The following is a 19,537-nucleotide window of genomic DNA, read 5'->3' as shown; positions in this document are numbered from 1 at the left end:
TTGAGACTCTGCTGTCTGGCTGCATTTCACTGATAAACAAAAACCCAAAATAACAGTTTTTGGTTTCATAATCTTTCTGTTACTTCGGGCTATTCACAGGTAGTGCTGAGCAGAACATATATTAATTCACTTGCAGACAGCCCGCTATAGATGAAGTCAGTAGAGAAGCAAGTTGGGACAGCATTCAAGGAGAATGGATGGGCTTTTGCAACATCTGCTATTCTAAACACAGAGGCTATTCTTCATTGGCTGTTAGTCAGTGAAGGAGGCTTGTATTTGCTACAAAGAAGTTTCCATTTCAAAATGTTTCCAACTAAGAACCATGCTTGTTTGCATAATCATAACAGTGTTTGATGTCAATACTGTTGTTCTGAGCCTAACATCTGCTACCCTTTATATAACTCTGGGGTTTCAAAATCAACACTCTCTTAGATTTCCTGAGGCCTTAACCAACCCAGCAGTTATTATATTATTCTTTTCAACCTTTCTAGAGTACCGTGGACAAGCTCATTAAGAAGACAAACCTGGCCCTCGTGGTTGGGACCAACAGCTGGAGAGAACAGTTCATTGAAGCTATCACTGTCAGCGCGGGTGAGTGCCTTTCTCAGCATGTCATAAACTAACATGGCCCAGATCTGAGCTGAGTTTTCCTACTGTGACTACTTGGTCTATGGCAAAGCACCAAAGGACTTCCATGCTAAAATTAAAAGTGAAATAAATGCATTTATTGCACGTTTGCACATTTTGGAGACTAAATTAGACATCTAAGTGAAACAAACGTCTTCAAACATGACATTTTTCTCCATCTATATTGCATCTTTCTCTCTGGAAATAAACAAGATAAATTTAGAGCCTTTTGTGTCTCCAATTCACTGATAGCCAATCACGAGGCTTTGTCTGGAAAATTCCCTGAAAGCAGCACAAAGTGGACAAGGGAAGGTCAGGAAGAAAGCAGCAAAATCACAGGTGGGAAAGAAAGCCATCAAGGCATTTTACCACTGCCATCTGCATCATTTTATGCTCTCTTCAACAACATTTAACAAATAAGTGGTTGCACTGGCTCTAGAAATGGAAATAGAATCACATTCTGTTTCTTCCTGTACAAGCAAAATGTGGAGTTTTATTTAGGAAAACCCTACAAAATGAAGTGTTTTTCAAACTCAAGGAGTCAGAAACCTGAGGAAATTAAATACAGAAAGAAGTATCCCTTTCCTGTATTGTCAACCCTTGTCCACTCTCTGTCTGATTGTATAAAGATAGAAGAAAGTCCCTCTTAAAAATTCATGAAAGCAACACTATCCTGGGATTGTTTTTCCTAGTTCTTCTGTTCCATCTACACTGGTTCTTTCCCTGGAAAGATCCCTGCAGGTTCACCTTCTACAGTCAGAGCTAATGAACAAAGCTAGAGTTTTCTAAATATGTAGTGATTCCCAAGCTGTAAAATATGGAAACTGCGTCACTAGCAGTTGGACGGTGACTTCTAACACAACTCCCTCTTTCCAATCTGCCACAGGATAATTTGACAGATCTCCCAGGTTCTGGGAGAGCAGAGGGTGGTAAAAAATTTTATGCCTGTTTATTGTTATTGCTGTTTATAATCATGTTTTAGTTTCTTGCAATCGAGTATACAATGGGATTTTATGAACATTAAATGGTTGGTAACTGCTTAGGAAAGTGGATTTGGAATTTGCACTTAAGCTGCAATGTGGGAGTGGGAAACTCCCTCTTTATGGCTTATATTTTTCTATAAACCTAAGATTAGCATCTGAGGCATGAGCTCCACTCCCTCTTTACAAAGAGAAAAAACTAAACGGACAAAAAATGCCTTGAATAGGAAACTGCTGACAAGGCCAATTATGGAAAACATTAAAAGTAAACAAAGTGTTTTATAGGCTTTGAGATATCAGAATTGAAACATTAAAAGCACCATAAGCCTTAGAGTGAATCATTCCTAATAATTTCTAGGTTTTCTTTAGCTGCAGATATATAGGCATTAGTGTAACGGTCATGGACTGGTCATCATTCATTCATTTTTGTATATGTCAATCATTCATTGTTCTTTGTGCAAAGTAAATGACAGTGAATGAAACAAATATCCCTGCCCAAGCAGAGCTTACAGTTTAATGCAGGAAACAGCAAATAAGATAAATGAATTAAAATAAAATATATGTATGTATGATGGTGAGCTTGTCATGGGAAAAATTTAGCTGTTGGGGGAGAAAGGAAGTGCGTGTAGGGGCTGCAATTTCAGGTGATGGCTGGGATGACCCCATCAATAGGCACACTAAGGCCAAAGTTGCTTTTCTAGCAGTAAAGGGCTTTGTGTTTGTTCGTTCACATATTTCTGTGACTCTCATGGACCGTGGCAATATTTTATAACCAGTCTATAACAATGGAAAAGAGCTGCTTTAAACAGTGAGTGAGATTGTGCTACCAACAAGGCCAAAGTCATGTTATTTGATTCTGGTCAGAACAGGAACACAGAGAAACAACTATAAAGATGCTAATACTGCCTTGCTTGAAAAAGATGGATTTTAGTTTGCAAACACTTTCATACATTATGTTTAATTAAATCCTCTCTTTCTGTTATGGCTGTTCTTAACTTATTGAAGAAGAATCTGAGTCTCAGAGAGGAAACTTGACTTTGGAGCGCAGCTTAGAGCCCAGATCTACTGAACACTGTAGTCCAATGTGCTCCCCGCTGTCCTCACAAGAAAGAGAAATTTCAAAGGGAAGAAAATTGCTCCCCACCTCTGTCTCAAGGACAGAGTGACTGGCCTTGCCACGACTCCTGGTGCCATCATGTCATCATTTCATGGTGGGACTAACTCCTGCCTAAATCTTTTGAAGAACTGTTAATAAATGAGATGCAAAACCTCTCAAATGTTCTTATTTGCCCTGCAATATATTGTGCTTTCTGTTTCTAAATGGCTGCTTGGGAATAAGGCACAGTTGCAGGCTGCTGGGTAAATTGGCCTTATTTACAATTTTGAGAGACAACATATCAGAAAAGCAAACCCATGATTTAAAGGCACCAAGTTTACTAAATTACATGAAAGGCAGTTTTAAAAGCTCAGTATTTGTCATTATGATTAAATGTTAGTGTCTAAAGAATGTTAGCATTCTTAGGTTGTTACATGGACAATAAAATTTGTAAAGCAGCCTTTATTGAAGACAGACTTTCATCGGATTTTAAAATTTCATGGCTAAATGCTTGAAGATCAGAAAGATTTGCCTTATTAAAAATATTAAATTGCTTTTAAAGAGCTCTACTGAGAGGTTTTTTTTTTGGCTATGCAATTTTCTGTGCAATATTGATTCTGTATATCTTGCTAAACAAAAATAATAATTTTGTAAATAGGATTTTGTTTCTCTTTCTCACTAACTAGTTTCAAGGTTTCAAACCCCTGGCAGTCTTTTGCTCCTCTGCTTTTTCTGGATTTCATAGCTCTGTACGTTGGCCTCCTATGACCATGTTTCTGAGAACCAAATTCTTACAGTTCAATATTTGAAGAATTAAAGTACTCACGAGAATCCAGAGATTAAGAAGGGATTAAGCAATCACATCCCAGTGGTTCTCCTTCTGTTACCTCCTGGGTTGAATACCAGGAGCGGCAGCATGCAGTAGCTAAGTGACTGTCAAAAACTTGCGAAATAAGTCCTGTGCGATCAGGTGCTTTTAAGATGTGTTAGCACATGCACTTCTAAAGGAAACTAGCATTCGCTGTCTGTCCAGTTTGAATTTTCTCCAGCTCCCTCTTCTTCTTAGTATCTCCAGTGGGGCAGAATGGTGGGTGGACATTAAGAAGCTGTGTGTCACCTGGGACACAAAGGAAAACAAGTGTGTTGGAGAAGTGGGCAAACATTGGCTGGCACAGAGAACCAGGGTGCCAAAGCCTATTCCATAGCCACCATATTGTTCTTCACGACAGCCTTGGGCCAAGGGAGGTGAAGGAGAGAGTAATTGCAAGACTGGCTTTGGAGACAGTTGTGAGTTTGTGCCCTAGCCCTACAAATATTCCTTGTGACTCTGGGCAGATTACTATACTTTGAGAACGCAGTCTCTCATACGTAAAGTGGAGATAACTGTGCATCACTCATGGAGTTGCTGTAAGGATTAATTAAACAATGTATGTTTTCATAAGGACCATCTGTACATTTGGATACCAAAATTGGCTGTTTGGGAGACAACTCTATTGAGATTCTACACTAAAATACAACCAAATTTTGTGCAGATGCAATTAATTCAATTTAATTACTAAAATGGCTAAGTGAATAAAAACACATTGACCTTTTTTTTTCATAGTGAGTATTACACATGCCATTTTATAAATAAGAATACTGAGATTCAGAAAAACAGTGTGATTTGCTCAAGAAGCAAAACTGGTAAGGGACAGTACCAGGATATAAATCAGCCCAAGATTTTCTCCAGAATGAAGGGCACACTTGCTTGCTGTGCCTGGGGCCTGAGTGTACACAGACAGATACACACACATAAACACACATGTAGGACATGCCTATAGACATAGATGCATACAGACATGTGTGAACATATAGAAATATAAGTTTCACATATACAAATATGCACAAACACATATGTAGACAGACACATACACAGACATACAAAGGCACAGACACACAAAACACATGCATACAGAGACATGCACATGCACATTATATGGGATGTATTTGTTTGGATATTTGAGCTGCAGCTTAAATAGGAAGTTTTTTCCCCTTAACATTTGAGTCTCTTCACAGCCTAGTTCATTGCTCCTTGGGGAGAATGACAGGCAATTCCCCAAAGAACAATGGGAAGTGTTTGTTTTCCTAAGAGCATCCATAGGCTTCTCCTGCATACTAATTTGTAACGTTCTTTGAAGAAAGTCTACACACTATGCTCTCTTTTACAAAATAATTTTTAATACTCAGCACTAAAGATCTTGCTGAAATTGTTTTACTTTTGATGTAGATAGTTCATTTGCATATCAGACATAGTATCTATTGGCATCTTCATGATGAAAGAACACTCAAGAGTGACCATAAAAGACCTCCTTATAGTCTTGATTCTGTCTCTTATCAACTGTATAACCTTGGCAAAGTATTTAACGTTTCTGAATTTTAGTTCCATCATCAATAGAATGAGAAAGTTGGACTACTTTAGCTTTAAGATACCATCCAATAGTGACATTTTGCAGTTCTGTCAATGACTATTATGATCTTAGGGCATCCCTGATGGTATTGTGCTTCATGGCCCACCTGATCTTGACTTGGAAAAACATACCCTGCCATCATGCCTGGCTTGTCTAAATTAAATATTCAGCACAATAACAGGACATTCTCCACATCTATTCTACAAGAAAAGAGATGAGAGGATAGCCAAATTCAGCCACAAAGAAAACCAAGCGAGATGATGATGATTTGGAAGTGCCTAATTTTCTTCTGGTTCCATAATTGGAACTCAGGAGTACTGGTTCAGTCTTCTACAGTACAAGGGAAGATATTCAACATGAGGCCAGGTAGGTGGATGCAGGTGACTAGTCTGTGCTCACTATACTTGACAGTTAATTACAATGAGCCAGCTTCAGCTGCATGAAGAAGAGAAGGACATGGTCACCTGAGCATACCAAACCAATATGGAGACTAGTTCAGTTTGGGGAATGCTTCTGTCATCAGTCCTTCATCCATGTATGCTCTGTGGATTAATAAGTATTTGTAATTAAACTGAATAATTTAATATTAAAACTGTCAACTCACCAGTGCCCCTAGACAATAATTCTCTTGAATAATTGTCAGCCTGAAAACTGATCCACTCCAAAAGTCCTAAACAATAAAAAAGAGTTTCAAGGGATTGCCATGCAATCTGGTCTAAGCAAGAATCTTTCTAGCATCTCCTCTGCAACTGAGCATCATTACTGTGGGGAAATTCTCATTACTTAATGTGTTAATCCTGGGTCATCTGAAAATCCCATTTAAGCAGTTAAAAAAATCCTGTGAGGTCAGGTTTGACACAACCTCATTGTTGACTATGAGACAACCAAAAAAGGGAGAGGGTGTTAGGAATTAGGGGTCTCATCTTGCCATGTTTCTTATGTGACTATTGAGATTCTTAATCATCCTTTGCCTAAAATCATAAGCTGACTGAGGTTCATGAAAAAGGATGCTGGTTTCATGAGAAAAAGTAGGCACGATTGCCTTTAAGGAAGTTAGTCAAAGACCTATGTAAGAAAATGTGGACCACTTTTTGCTTAGTGTTAGCATTTATTGTCTGTCTACTACATGGCCAGTACTTTGCATTATTTCTGTTTTCCACAGATATACCCTAAGCTATGTAGGTTTTGTCCTAAGTTTATAGTTGAAGATCCTGAGGCCCAGAGTTGTTACATAACTTATTTAGGGCCACACATCCAGCAAGTGGCTAGCTGGAATACGAAACCCATCTCTGTGAGTCTAATACCAGTAAGCTTTCAGCTCAGCCCTAGACGTACCTCCTACAACTTCAGTTCAGATCTTAAGTGGTCTCATTTCGGATGAGTTAATTCAGGACAAAAGGGATGAAGCTAACTAGCCTATTAGTCTCAGTTATACACGGGAAGTTAAGGACTTGGAAATTTGTGCTCAAGCCTGGGACAGAGGTGCAGAAGGACCAGAAAGAATAGAATCAATCCTAGAAAGTGAGCAGGATCACTCACTGGATTTCCTTTAGAAAGTTCAGGTTAAATCTCATAATGAAGAACCCAGAGGGACTTCCAAATTGTTTCTGTGATCCAGTAATTGTGTTTATATCTGTTGCTAGAAATTGTGTCAGGTCTTCTGAAACAAGATGGAATCAATGCCCAGCCTGTTATCCAAGCTCCTGGTCTTTCCCTATGATAGTATTAGTTACCCAGATAGATCTCTGTCATGCTTAGAATCACTGGCATGTTTGAACAAATAGGAACAAAGGTTGCATAGCAATTATTTGAAACTTGAACAGGAAATGTGAACAAAACCGCTGCCATGCAACTTAGCTCCTATTCCTTCTTTCATTATACAACTAAAATATTCATATTCTTTGTGATAGAGAGTACATATAATAGGTATGACAAATAAAGTGTTTAAATTTTTTTAAAATTATATGTTGGAATCTTTGGCTTCTCTGGACATTTGTGTCCAAATGATCAAAGAGCCACCAACTAATTGTATGGCTGTAGACAAGTTCTCTAACCTCAACTGTGAGTTGAGAGTATTGGAAAAAATGACCTTGTGAGTTGTCTTTGGGGCATGGAAATACTAAAGCATCCATATCCCTTGAAGGACCTCTCATTTTAATAAATAAAATGTCAACTTGCTTCTCATCATATTACTATTTGCAATTTAGCATTCTAACTTTAATCAGGATGGAATATCTGCCGTAGAATACATGATAGATACGATGTGTAATTAGACCAACCTGGCAACAAGTCATTTAATATTAATGTGATGCTTATGATACACTGTTTAATGGTCATGTTAAGTAAATTTGGTAGCTGTCCTTACTTGCTTTGAATAGGATATCAGAAAGTAAATTTTTTTTAACTTATTAGAGCCCCTTTCAAAACCACCCTCACTGGAGTCCAATTTAGTTATAATTTTAATGTTTACCTTTAAAGTATAACATTTGAAAAATAGTATTTTATTTTTTATAAAACCTTAGTTATGATTATTCACAATGTTACTCACTATACTTTAAAGAAAACATGATAAATTTCTACTTTAGTTTAAAGAGAAAATGTTTTATTTCCACATAAAATTAAGTTTTATCATCTCTACAATTAGAAAATTATAACTGTATAATTCAGTGTTTTCTAATTTGCTTTGGCCATCAGAAAGCTTAGTGAATTCTTTTGCCTAAATGTTCAAAATTCACTCAACTCCAGTGTCTAAAAGCATCCTTTATGTCTGCTTCCTTCAGACATTTTTTTGTCCTATTTTATCTTAAAATATCTTATGCTCTATTGATAGGAACAGATCTGCTCAAGCCCTGTTAGAAGTAGGAAGAATCTAAATTAAAAATAATTTAACAACAGCAAATCTGTCTTGTTCATCAGTATTTTTCTAACACCTAAGACAGTGCTTGGCAATGCTAAGTCTGTGTTGAATAAATAATGAATACATTTATGTGTGAATTAATGTTTTCTAATCTATATGTAACTGGATTAAAAGCCTATTTTCACTACGTCATACTGCTGTGTCTGATCTAGAAAAATAATCTATATAAATACATACTCATACACACACATATGCCATGTTTCAAAAAAGGGGTTGAGACATATGTAATCCCTATATAAAAACCCATACATACACATGATATGTAGATATGCATATTCATGTATTTACACACATAAAATATATTTATCTGCGTGCATGCAAATTGGATATGCAGATGCATATTTCACATATTTTTATGTCAATCTTCCTAAATGTCCTTTCTAGAATTTGACTTTTATTTAGTCGATAATTACAAACCTAAGAGGAAAAAAAGAGGACATGAATAAGAACTAGTATGAGAATAAGTTCCAGAGAGAAGCTATTTATGGGAGATATTCTAGGGCCATACCAGTAGATTAGCAAAGCAAATCTAGGATATCTATCAATCTTAACATGTCAGTGGTAGCAGGATAAAATGTTGAATCAGGTAACTTCAGCTCCCAGTTTCAAGTACAAGAGGGCAAGGAGAAAAAAGCAATTATTTTCTGGCCCCTGGATATGCTTTAGCTGATATTTCTGAAAAGAATATTGTCTTCTTGGGCTGTTTTTCCTCTTAAATTGCTTATTACAAAATCTTGAGGAAAACACCGTGTCGAAGGGCTCCAGGATGATTCAGCATGCTTATTTGTAAGCCTGAAGTCACGTCTCTAATGCAGCTTTGTCTAGAGAGGCAGCCGCTCAGCTCTGCAAACAATGCTCCATCACTGGATCCAGTAGCTCTTTTGTTGGCATGGGCTGCTGCGATGTGAATACGGTTTTAGTTGTTGCTTACAAATCAATGCATAAGGCATGGGGGATTTTTCATCCCCCGGCGGGAGCCTTTGTACACTGTTTTCAGAGGGTGGGGGGACATTTCAGCATAATCCAAAGAAGTGGAAGAATGAGAAAACATAGCACCCCCCAGCACACACGTACACTCCCCATAGGCAGAGAGGAGCCACATAAAAGAGACTTGTAGTATTAATTCTTGCTGTTCACAGCCTGCTCTCTTGATAAAGACCTTGTCATTGCAGCTCTTGCCTTGAAAAGCCACTTGCCTGAACCGACTTTTATACACACACCTCATCCCATGGGCCTCTCCTGCCTTGCTTTTGCTGGTTATGTTGGCCGGCTGCTGTGTCTTACATCCTGTTAGAGCACAGAATCTTGGCACAGGGCTAGGAAGGAGCTTACCGATCAGCTATTCCAACCTCCCCCCTTTTATTTTTGAGAAATAAGAACCTAAGACCAGAGATGGGAAGAGTTTCCTCCAAGGCCACACAGAGCCTATTGTAGAAAACCATACAGCACTGATCCCATTTTTATTTTGGAGCTGTAGAACCAGTGCCTTAATCCCCAGACATTCTGTGTCTGTACACTGAAGTTATTTAATGACCTGTCAGCTTCTTGGTGACATTGGATTAGACAAATCAAAGACTGAAACTTTCCTTGGCCAACCTCTTAGCAGCACTGAATGAGTGAATGGCTTCGACATTGGGGACCAGTTGTTTTATGTTCACACAAGCCTCACAGCAGCCCCATGCAGTGGGTATTCATGAACCCATTTAAGAGAAAGGAGGAAACAGAAGTTGGAATAACACTCTGACCCATGGGTTCTGACTCCCACCCAGGTCAATCTTCTTTCCATCTTGTCACACTTGTGTCTCCCAGAATTAATGCCTGTAGGCCACAGGCTTATTTCTGTTCTTCACACTCTTGTGCTCAAGCTGTTTCCTCCATGTCTGGCTGTGTCTTCTCATTAAAGTCACCGATCACCTCCTCAGAGGGGTTTCTCTACCACTCTGTCATCTGACTTCATTGTCCTCACAGCCAATATCAGTATAGGAAAGTACCATATTTGTTCATATAATTTCTCTTTTAAAATCTCATTTATCTTTTCAAGAGCACAAAAGAATAAGTTATACTAGTTTGGCTAACTTAGCTATGCCCATTTTCCAGAAGAGAAATTGAGGCACAAAGAAAATCTACAAGGTGCCCAAGAACCAGTAAATCATGGGAGCCTTCTTATTGTCAGCGAAAGGCCCTGTTCACTGGGATCTCATTAAAAATCCCAACAAAGAAAAGGAAATAGGAGCCAGCAAATGAGGGCCTGAGTGATTGCAACTACTTTGTATTATGCAAACCCAGGCTGTCATTAGAATCTTAGATACTCAACGTGTATAACCACTTTGCCAGCCAGTCCCCATTGGGATTCTCCTCATTTTGAGATTAGGCAAACAGCCACAGGAGAGAGCTGTTGTCTTTGCTGAAGAGTCCTTCCCATTAATATTGGCTACCCACAGAGATAGATGTTTGCCACCAAAATGAGAAGGATCCCAATGGGGCCTGAATAAACCACTAACAGAGGATTTGTCCAAAGATTTTTTAAAGAAATCAAATTCTAGGAAGAATAAAGTGGAGCCAGATATTCGTATTCTGAAAGAACAATTCAGTATTTCATATATCATATACAGAGGTTCAATTTAAGGAGGATAGTTCTCTCCCCATTATACTTTTCATAAAACAGTGCCAAATAAGCTTAGACTTTATCTGAATGATTTTTTGCTAGACCAACCACAGAGGTTTTTCTCTATGGAAACAATGGGTCAAGTAATTATCATGAAGTGGTAGAAAGAGTTGTTGATCTCATGAGAATCACTTAAATTCTCTGAGCCCTGGAATTCTTCATCTCTAAAATAGAGAAAATAATACCTACTTCAGCGGGCTCCTGGGAAGATGACAAATAAGTGAGATGTACCTATTTAGCCATATACATGAAGGTAATGCTCAGTAAGTGAACCTGAATTCATAGCTTAATCACAGCAGCATCTTAAGGGACTCTGGGAAGTCTTTATGCCCCTCTGCATGCAGGGCAGCCTTTGGTACACATCTACCCTTTTTATGAATTTTAACATTTTCTAGGACAATTGGTATGTTTGTTGAAAATTACGGAGTTGTCATTGCCCAAACAGTTGCTTCAAGGCTCAGCTTCCCACACTACAGGAGGCTAATTTAGACACAGCTGCTGATATTTACAAAGTGCTATCAGAGGCCTCAGGCCAGTCTTAGAACCTGGTGTGCCCACAGACTACCCACTGTAACTAAACCATCTCAACTAGCAGGAGGCGTCTACACTTGCTGATTATCAGTTCTACTTGATGAAGGTTTATTTCTTGGGTGCTCAAGTCTGCAGGGAATGTTTCTCTATCTCAGGAGCCTGGAATTCTGTCAGTATTGCAATTAATAAAAAGTAAGAGAACACTCTGAATGTCAAAATCGTTACCCTGACATAGAGTTAATTTGAAAAAAAAAAAAAAGTTGGAGCAAAAACACACGTGTCTAATTATGTCAAACTGTAATTATTTAGGAGGACTCAATTCACATAGACGAATTCTTAAGAGAGAGAGAGAGTGAGAGAGTGAATGAGCTAAAGCGGTCAATTTTCAGCTTTAAACAGATTCATTTTGTTAATAATCAAACTTGCATGGAGCTAAAACTCCTTAATGGATCTGTTTTTCATTTTGACAGTGGCTACATTTGCTGAGAAATATTTCTGTCACATTAAATATCCCTTGTGCTATGTTAACCATCCTAACAAAGTCCATAATGGCCTAAGCTGGTAGGAATTCTGTTCTTTGTGGATGATTTCATCTAGAGGTTCATTTATCTCAAACAGGATTGAGAGTTATTCACAGAGAGTGAGTTGCCTTCTGGAGTCTCTTTCGAATGCTGTCACACATCACCTGGCCCAACCCCCCCAAAGGCTAGCACTGGTCCTATGGGACAGGATGGCTCACAGCTGTCTGTGGCTTGGAAGTAGGGGGTGGAGAAGGTCAATAGGGCCTATAGAGTGTCCTCTCCATCCAAGAACAGGCTAGTAGTCCAAGTGACAAATCTGTAGCAATCTGGAACTCAAATTTCATGCACAATGATATTGATATTCAGTGCATTTATTAAGAGAAGGAGAATGAAAATCAGAGACCAGTGGGGTCTCTAGGAGTAAACTACATGTCACTAAATGTGGGAGTGCCTAGGTACAGTAGATTCTAGGCGTGGGGTCTCTACACTAATTCTGATCCTCACTAGCTAGTGAAGAAAGATTTCTCAGTATAACACGAGGCTTTTTCTAAGGCCCTTGGTTGTATGGGGCTAGGGCAGTAAGACCAGCCACCAACAGCAGGACTCACACCATCCCCAGGGAAAACTGGCCACAACAAGGGACTTTTTAAAAAATTCAAATACATACTTTAAAAGAATTCAAAAAGACAGGTTCTTAGAAAAGCTGGTATTATGTCAAAGTACAGATTTTTCTTAATGACTAAGTTTTACATGGACTGAAAAGAAAGATAGTAAGAACTTCTCTTAAAGAGCCTAATAAAGATGGATAAGAAAGATCGTACTTTTGTATCCTCAATAATCAGCTCTACTAGTGTGGGAAATGGAAGCTGGGCCCTAGAAATGGATTTGACACAGTGAGTTGTTAATGTGTGGGTATAGAAAAGCTCAGTGTATGCGCATGCGTGATGTGGCTACTGGAAACCCAATGTGTACCGTTAATTTGTCCAGAACAACAAAGGGGAAAGACCTTCCCCACTGCAGGTGAGCTCACTGCCTCTTGGACGTGGCTAATATGGAGGGGGCTCAGAGGAGCGTGGCCTGCCTGACCAAGGAACTTGGACTGAGGGTAATGCGAAAAGTAGCCGGATTGGACTTACTCCATACGGCGTAGGGGATGGAGCCTGGATGAGTGAGTGGAACCTAACAGCCTGGGGCTGACCACCAGAGCTGCCAAACCTGCCTTGTGGGATCATGAGTACCCTAATAGCTGAAACTCTCACGTGTGGCACAAGTGACCATTTGGCAGAGAAATTTTAAAGGAATTCACATTAAGCAGGTGGCTGAAATTGGCAAGCTTCGAAACACTCCTGAAACTTTAAGTTCAGGTATTTTCTAATACCCGCTTGTTTCGGTTGATAGAGGCAAATGCTTGCATTTTTTTTTTTTCCTGTGCTTTGGCAACTCATAGGTCTAGAAATTTGAGCAAATTGTGTTTTGAGATATGTCTGATAAGGAAGTATTTTTCAATATACTTAGAAGAAAAATTCTTGACACTATCTACTTTCATCAGGGAATATGTACTTCCCACGAACTAGGTTATAGGGAAATGTTTATTGTACTTCTCCAAAATCCAGAACAAGAGATAGTCTTGTTTGGGAATAAATTCTTGGGTTACTAAATTTACTGGCATATAGAAACCATTAAGAGAGGGAAGAGATTATACTTGTTTTCTCACTAGAAATGAGATATAAGTACATAAAAGTGGAAAAAGAGAGAAAAGAAATTTTAGGTTACTGTTTGAGCAAGACAGTAAAAGCCACTGGGTTTAATTCAGCCCTTACATGTTACACACACACACATACACACTCACTAATACATACACATAGCTAGACACAGACAGAAGAAACTAGGGAACAAAAATTCCTTTATTGAATTCCTGTTCTCAGATTCCTTTTCTTCTTAAAATGAGAAGAGGTGAATTAGCTGATTGCTAAGGTTTCTTTCATCTTTTACATTTTATGATACTGTCAGAACCTTTGAAAGTAAAAAGAAATGGAAATATACAATGAGACAGTGGAACTTGATTTGTAATTACTGTATATCAAGTTACAAAAAAGTGATAATTATGAAGAAGAATTATATATATATGAATTTATATATTTTTAAAAAGAGCTCAAATACACAAAAATAGAGAATAAAACAGTGGTTACGGTGTTACCATAGGTAGAGTGGGAGGAGGAAATGGAAAGACATAAGGTCAAAGGATACAAAATAGCAGATATGTAGGATGAACAAGTTTAGGGATCTAATGTACAATGAGACGGCTAAAACTAATAAAATTGTGTTGTATTATGGATTTTTGTTAAATAGGTAGATTCTAGCTGTTCTTGTCACAGAAAAAGTAACAATGTGAGATGATAGATATGTTAACTGCTTCACTATAATAAACATTTTACTATCTATATGTAGGCCATAGCATCCTGTTGTGAATCTCAAATATGCACAATAAAATTTATTTTAAAACAATTTAAAATTAGGCCAGGTGCAGTGGCTCATGCCTATAATCCCAGCATTTTTGGAGGTTGAGGTCAGGAGGATTACTTGAGGCCAGGAGTTCGAGACCAGCCCAGGCAACAAAGTGAGATCCTATCTGTTAAAAAAAAAAATTAGCTGGATATGGGGGCATGCACCTGCAGTTCCAGGTACTCCAGAGGCTGAGCCAGCAGATGCTTGAGCTCAGGAGTTTGGGGCTGCAGTAAGCTATGATCATGCCACTGCACTCTAGTCCAGGCAACAGAAAGTGAGATCCTGTCTCAAAAAAAAAATTAAAATTAAAAAAGATTCCAAAGTGATTACAGCCATGATGTCTTCCCTTTACTTGCTTTTCCTGTTTCCCATGTTTACTTGGTCCACAAGGGCTTCAGGAAGAGCTTATAACTGGCTCTGTGAAGAAAAAAATCAATCATATCTAGAAAATATTAGATATGACTGTATTGATGGTGTGATGGTTTATCTTTTCATAGTCCTAAAAAAGGCAGCATTATATCTGTATAGCGCCAGGCATTAAAAGAATTCTCAGATTCAAATTTTGAACCAATGTGTGGTAGATGCTAAACTCTTCAACCTGCTTCAATAAGGCATCATGTGTAGTAAAACATTCCCTGGGCTGTTAGATCAAATCCCAACTCAGTCACTTAGCGACTGCATGATTATTTGTAAAAGTCACTTAAATTCTGTGAACTTCAGGTTCTTCATATACACAATGGGATTAATAATGCCTGCCTTGCAGGATTATCATAAGGATGAAATCAGATCAAGTATGTGGAAGAATTCAGCTCAGTGCCTGTCACTTGGTAGACACCCTACTATGCTTCCTCCCTCTGTTTTTCTTTCTTTCTTTTCTTAAAATCACGCAGTGCAGCGAAACTAGTGATAATGGCCCATTTAAACAGAATATAAATTCAGTGAAATCAGGACATTCAGGTTGTATTGATTCTCTGCCTTTCTTCTGACAAATAACAATAATGGAATATGGCACATTTGTCTATGAAGGGGTTTACAGTTTTCTGAAGGATTTCATTTTCTCTTCTGGTCCTCACAACAGCTGTGCCGTGAGAGTTAGGAAACTCATTTGCCAAGTGAAGGAAGTTTAAGTCTCTTGCTCCAAAAGAAGTTATCAGAACTGGAAATTGACTTAAGTCTTCTGACTCAAGTGTCTGTCACACGCCAGCAGCCTCTTTTTCTGGTTCTCAAAGCTCTCCCTGAGGCCAAACCCTGAGCACCTAGGGAGGGATGTAAGAAAACACCTGTTTACTTTATAAGATACGTTATCTGCAGGTGCCAAGCCCGGGAGTTGCCTTTCAGGATCAGTTGTACTGGTGATGCCCTTGTTCTCGTGCTCAGAGCAGGGGCAATGCAAGTACTGTTCATCCATAGAGGAAGTGATGCTCTCTCTGCTATCTGCACTTTTTATGATTTGCCTTTTTTTTTTTTGTAGTTATATTTAGGAAGTCCAACATGTATCAACAAAGCTATTTAAAAGGCTGTGGGAGGGATTAAAAGAATATAGCTTGTTTCTTATCTTTCCATTAGTAGAATCCATAAAGCTCAAAAGAAGGATTCTGAGATAAGAAGAATTTACTTGGGATCCTATAAAAGCAAACCCACCAACCTGTCTGTTTCTTTGCTAACACAGAGAAAGCACTTGAAAGAATTACATAGCCTCCAGTAACCCTGAGTTGGCAAACATATAGAACCACAGAACCAGTGGATTACTATCATCTTTATGTCACATAAAAGATATTCCTGGGAATTTTTTTTTTAATATTCTACCACTCTTTGCAAGGAGCAGACTTTTAAGTAGAGCCCAGTTGGTGATGGATGAACATAATATTTCTTTGTCGTTCCCCAACACAGGGTAATTGTGCATCACACATGGCAGCCAGTGGTCATTTTTAATATTTAAATGACATCTGGGTTAAGGATTAAAATTTATAAAGAGCAGTGAGATCCCAGGGACAAGGATGGAAACCACTTTTATAAAACAGATGGGCCTCCCATTCCAGACTTAAGCATTAAATGTTAGGATTCTTTTGTGATGCTAGAAGCCTATAACATGAGGAATTCTGAATCTGTCTATCTGTCTGTCTGTCTGTCTGTCTGTCTGTCTCTCTCTCACACACACACACACTTATTTTGGCTTAACTGATCATGAAGTCAGTTTCAGAGGGTAAGATTAAATTTTGTTTTCAAAAACCTAGAATGTAACTTTAGTACCCAGCATGTTGACTAAGCAATTAAATAATGAGGGAGAAGCACAGTAACAATCCTAAGTGAAAGAAAATAATGATAACTGCTATGATAATCATTACCTTGAAATATCCTCAAACACTTTGCAAAGATGATCTAATTATTCCTGTGCATATCTCCCGTGGGAAAGGTGTTATTATTTCCATCTTGAAGACAAATATAATACCTACTCTCAATTTGTGTGTCATTTCTTCTGAGAATCTTCATTATTTGTTTTCTTGTTCATCTTCAAAATATGAGACTTAGACACCCCAAATCAAGTAATTTTGTAGAGAATCAGAGGCAGAATAGTCTGTGTTTCTATGAATGATTAATTAAAATGTAATGTTTTCCAAACTATTTTAATCATATACCCTGTGAAATTATGAAATGTCCACAAAGAGAGAAACTAAAAAAGAACCGATACAAAATAAATATAACTAGAAATTCTAGTGCTTTTTCTAAACTTTTCTGGGTGCATGCAGGGGGAGTGGGTAGGAGAGGAGGCTTGGGAAGAATTAGCATGGTTCTCTTCTTCCTCTCACCTTAAATGAGCCTGGAATATTGCAGCTCTCACCTTAAGTTCTACCTGGAGCTAATGTGTAGGGTAAAAAAGAAGTGAGAAGAAAAGTGAAAGAAGGAAAAAGACATGTATAAGGAAACAAAAAAGAAGGAGATAATGGAAACACTGAGTGGTTGTTCCTTCGTTTGCATGTCTTGGCATAGGAGCCTGCCGAAGGGCTGCTGAGTTAGTTTGCTAGGGTAGCCATACTACGTCTACAGACCAGGTGGCTTAAACAACAGAAATTTATTTTCTCACCATTCTGGAGGCTGGAAGTCCAAGATCAAGGTGTCGACAGGTTTGGTTTCTCCGGAGGCCTCTCTCCTTGACTTGCCAATATCTATCTTCCCACTGGGTCCTCTCATGGTCTGTCCCCTGTGCACCCACATTCCTGGTGTCTCTCTGTGTGTCCCAATTTCCTCTTTTTATAAGGACACGAGGCATATTGGATTAGGGCTGGCCCTGACTACCTCATTTTAACTTAATTACCTTTTTAAAGGTCCTGTCTCTAAATAAGTTCACATTCTGAGGAGTAGGGCTTAGCATATGAATTGAGAGGGGAAGGACACAATGTAGTTCATAACAGGTGCTTTCATTAAAAAGTATCTTCTGCTTTCAGGCAAGGTTGATATCATAAAGATGTAGTAACCCTATGGTATGAACACTGGAGAAAATCCACACATAATTTGCATAATAATTCTGACCACGTGCCCATGGAAGAGCAGGCCATTGCCTCGTCCCTCTTCCAGTAAAAATCATAGATGACAAATCCAGATATTTCCTCTTTTCGTGCTTTGTGAGAGGCACTTTTCCTGCAAATCTCCTGTGGAGGGTTTTTGGAGGGTTTTTCCAATCAGGGTCTGCACCAGATGACTTCACCACCACGGAGCGTGTCTCAGGACGAACATACATATTTGCCCCTTCCTGGCTAGCTCAGGTCACATAGTCAGCTGGGAAGTCACAGCTTCATTGGGTGGACCAAGCAAAATAGATCCCTGGTGACAAGGATAGAGTGGGTGAGCAAAGTCTTCAAGAGGATGTTCTTCTTTCCAAAATGGTGAAAAAAACAGATGAATTTGCTTCCACATCAAAAAAAAAGTTGATATTCAATATCCTAATTTTAAAACATGTGAATGGGGATCAATTTTACATTATAAATGAAATCTCCATTTTAGAATAATGTTATTGATTTCTCAGTTCCTTTAAATAGCAAGCTTTGTGCATTTCCTTGTGCAAGCTTTTTGGTAGTATGACTTAATTGGCAAAATTGTGATCTGTGTGTCTATATCATGTCATTATGTGGTTACGTAAAATCAGTAGAAATGTATGCATGCATTCCCGCATTTAATAAGCTCAACCACTTTAGTCCACATACTGGAGATGGCAACAAACATTAGGGACACAAAAATGAATGAATCCCTGCCCTGGAAGCACTCACAAGTAACTGGAGAAGAGAAGGAAGTGAACAGATACACGGACACAATTTAGAGGAGTGGTTCTCAAACTTGAGCATGCACCAGAATCATGTGGAGGGATTGTTCAAGCCCAGATTGCTGCCCATCCTCCTGCCCAATTTCTGATTCAGTGGGGCTGAGAATTTGCATTTCTAACAAGTTTCCTGTATTGCTGGTGCAGGAAGCATACTTTGAGAACCACTGATCTGGAATCACAAGTGTTGGGGGCTGTGGAAGCTCTAAGAAGTAGTTCCCAGCACTGTTTGGGGGAGGCAGAGAGAGCTTCACAGAGGAAGTGAGTTTTAAAGGATGAGTGGGGAGGATAAGAATGGTGGGATTAGGACATACTGAGCATATTTAGTTCTTTTTTTTTTCTTTTTTTTAAAGTACCAGGAGGAATGAGCATATTTAGTTCCAAAGGACAAAAGTAGGAGAAAATGCTATGGTTTGGAAAAATGCAAATAATTTCATTTTAGGCATATAATTATTTGGCAAATAATTCTGAAGTTTGAATTTGAAATAGTTACAGGAAGTAAAGCTGATGAAATATGTAAGACCCAGAACTATGATTACAGACTTTGTTTGAACGTTGTCCTATAGGTGATTATGTAACCATTAATCCCCAGAGTTAGACTTCAAGCTGGAAGAAAAGAGCCCTGGTAGAACTCTGTCCATAGTTGTCCTTCTTCAAAAGAGGCTTCTTTCTCAGCCTGGCACAGGGCTTTCCAACCTTTAGGAAGACATCCTTTTCCTTTCTCTGAAGTGACAAATCTCACTGGAGGTGATAAGAAAGTAGAAAAGGTGTGTTGTTTGCACGTAAGCAGACTGGGTAGGGGTTAAGTTTTTGCCATTGGCCCATGGGCCACGGTGAGGAGGCATTTCAGTACCTTGGTAATGAATTGGTTACATGTGATTCACTCTTGGAAAACTCTAAGCTCCACCCACCTCTCACGGCCTCCTGGCATTCAGA

General features: G+C 38.7%; 1 protein-coding gene across 10 annotated transcripts in view; it reads left to right on the top strand.

Moving 5' to 3' along the window:
- The window catches only part of SLC8A1 (solute carrier family 8 member A1), a 366,483-nt gene that overhangs the window by 322,713 nt on the left and 24,233 nt on the right, over window positions 1–19,537 (top strand). For all 10 annotated transcript variants that reach the window (XM_012788537.2, XM_076000699.1, XM_012788542.2 and 7 more), the window contains one exon: window positions 492–591. In XM_012788537.2, coding sequence (XP_012643991.1) covers window positions 492–591 — 100 coding nt within the window. The remainder of the gene's footprint in view (window positions 1–491; window positions 592–19,537) is intronic.

This window comes from Microcebus murinus, chromosome 3 (genome assembly GCF_040939455.1).
Source record: "Microcebus murinus isolate Inina chromosome 3, M.murinus_Inina_mat1.0, whole genome shotgun sequence".
In the NCBI taxonomy this organism is placed as follows: domain Eukaryota; kingdom Metazoa; phylum Chordata; class Mammalia; order Primates; family Cheirogaleidae; genus Microcebus; species Microcebus murinus.
The sequence above is the reverse complement of the archived record's forward strand: the minus strand, read 5'-3'. Positions and strand labels throughout refer to the sequence as shown.